At 43.8% G+C, this 2,390-nt stretch overlaps 1 protein-coding gene across 1 annotated transcript in view; it reads left to right on the top strand.

Moving 5' to 3' along the window:
- rapgefl1 (Rap guanine nucleotide exchange factor like 1) overlaps window positions 1–2,390 on the top strand; it is a 40,329-nt gene that overhangs the window by 32,039 nt on the left and 5,900 nt on the right. Inside the window, exons 9-13 of the mRNA XM_015375435.1 lie at window positions 266–388; window positions 582–760; window positions 1,905–1,995; window positions 2,079–2,129; window positions 2,212–2,299. Of these exons, the coding sequence (XP_015230921.1) occupies window positions 266–388; window positions 582–760; window positions 1,905–1,995; window positions 2,079–2,129; window positions 2,212–2,299 (532 nt within the window). The remainder of the gene's footprint in view (window positions 1–265; window positions 389–581; window positions 761–1,904; window positions 1,996–2,078; window positions 2,130–2,211; window positions 2,300–2,390) is intronic.

The following is a 2,390-nucleotide window of genomic DNA, read 5'->3' as shown; positions in this document are numbered from 1 at the left end:
CTCTTTTTGTTTCATGCAGGCCTGCAGGTTCTGATCCTTTCTCTCATGGGCGTGGGTTGACATGGGGACAATAGGGACATGTCCCTCACAAAACTATGGACCGACCTACTGGTCCCTACCAGTAACTCGATGTGAACAACATGCTTCTAATTTACACTACAGCGTTCTTTTCCTCTCGCAGCTCTGCTGCCAAAATTCGCCGTAAACTTGGATTCAGTTTGTAAGAGAAATTTAAGACGCTTAATTTTGATGTGACTTCCTGCAGCTTCCTCTTCCTGAGGAGATCCACTGGACGCCTGGCGACAGCAAACTTCATGACATGTCGGCGGAGGAAGTGGCCAATCAGCTGGTGGTGTTCGACTGGGAACTTTTCAGCTGCGTTCATGAGGTGAGAGGAGCCACTGATGAAAGCTTTAAAACCTGTGATGCTCTGATGAAAGAAAACTGAATGTAAGAATCGGAAAATCCCGATAAGAAAAAAAAAGTCAACTGAACTTTTCAGCGTCTGGTTGAGAATCGACACAAAAGTGAACAATCAAATTCTGCCCAAATAATTTCGTTTTGAAATGCGCCCCCTGCAGGTGGAGTTCATCTGTTACGTATTTCACGGCGAGCAGTCGCGCTGGCGCCCCCTAAACCTGGAGCTGGTACTGCAGCGCTGCAGCGAGGTGCAGCACTGGGTCGCCACGGAGATCCTGCAGTGTCAGTCGCTGCCGAAGAGGATCCAGCTGCTGCGCAAGTTCATCAAGATCGCAGCGCTGTGAGTCTGACGGCTCCTCTCTTAGCCTCAAACATTTTAATAAAGAAACATCCTCAGATTAGAATATTTTTAATTCCATCTTTAATTTTATACAGAAATTAACCTGAAAAGACTCAAAAACTGAAATAAAGAAAACGGATTAGTTTAACCCCCTGAGCCCAGAGGCTCTTAGGGGCAAATTCCACCTGAAATTCCATTAATCCAGTGAATTAAAGCAAGTTCAGCTCCCAAACTATACATTTAAATAGAATTGTTTGTGTTTATGTGACAGAAAGACATTGAGGAATATTTTCAGGTGGAACCGCTATTTTAAATGTCACCATTTCTGATTTATAGGTGATTAAACAAAGAGAAAATGAAAAATATTTAGCTTCGCCAATTTTTTTTACCAAAATAAACTCTGGAAAACAGCATGAAAGCTCATTAGAAACTCTGGATTAACCTCAGACCTAATAGATCCACATCTTGACTATAAATCAAGCTAATCTGGACTGAATAAGTTGAAGCATGTTTGTTCCACAAAGGTTTAATGGGCAGAGTGCTGGGAGGAAATGCATTTTTGCACTCATAAAAGGGAATCTGATCAGACAAATAAGCTGATTTCCATTATTGGAGACGTTCAGCATGAGGCAAAGTCTTTGCTCCTCAGATTTAGTCGTTGGTTCATTGAAATTTACCAATAAAATCACCAAACTGAATAGAAAATAAGAATAACAGAGCAGCTTATGTAACGCATGCCGGTTACATCACCTGAAATGGTCTCACAATGACCTCTGACCCCTCCTTGGAAAGGTCTGAGCCTCTAGTTTCCTAAGTGATGGCGGCCATTAGTGGGCGGGGCTAAAAATGAATACCTGCTGTTGAGTCACACATGTCAGGTGGAATTTTAAATCTTATTTTATTTGTTTACACAGCTATTAAACAAGAGGTACTTGCGAAAAAATTATTTTTGAAACATGTTTTAAAAAATTGGAAGGCGTGTGGATGAAACACCATGTGACTGTGTTTTGGCACGATCCTTGAAATCTTAATCAACAGATATTAATGTGATTCTGTTTGAACTGAATCCCTTGATTTATTCCTCAGCTCTTTGCTGCCTCCTGCTGTTGAAGCTGTAAAATGACATCTTTCTTCTACGTTTCAGCTGCAAACAGCAGCAGGACCTGCTGTCCTTCCTGGCCGTGGTTCTGGGTCTGGATAACCCAGCTGTCAGCAGACTGAGGCTCACCTGGGAGGTACGACCCGGCGCCGTTAGCGTCCATCGGCTGCTGCCCAACCGCAGCTGTTTCTATAATGAAATCTGTTCTGATGTGTTCAGGGTCTCCCAGGGAAGTTCAGGAAGCAGTTTCAGCAGTTTGAAAGCCTCGCTGTGAGTAACTGCTCAGCGTGCAGCCATCAGAGCGAGCCAGTCCATAAACGCCACGCTTACCTCTGACCTTTTCCTCCTGCAGGATCCCTCCAGGAACCACAAATCCTACAGAGACCTGATGACCAGCCTGAGGCCTCCGCTGATCCCGTTCACCCCGCTGCTGCTAAAAGGTGACTCACAACCTGCAGATTAAATTCTATTCAGTTTATTTCTATAGCTCCAATTCACATCATGTCATCTCAGGTCACTTTCCAGTTCACC

This window comes from Cyprinodon variegatus, unplaced genomic scaffold, assembly GCF_000732505.1.
Source record: "Cyprinodon variegatus isolate N-32 unplaced genomic scaffold, C_variegatus-1.0 Scaffold119, whole genome shotgun sequence".
NCBI lineage: Eukaryota > Metazoa > Chordata > Actinopteri > Cyprinodontiformes > Cyprinodontidae > Cyprinodon > Cyprinodon variegatus.
This window is presented reverse-complemented; position numbering and strand designations above follow the sequence as displayed.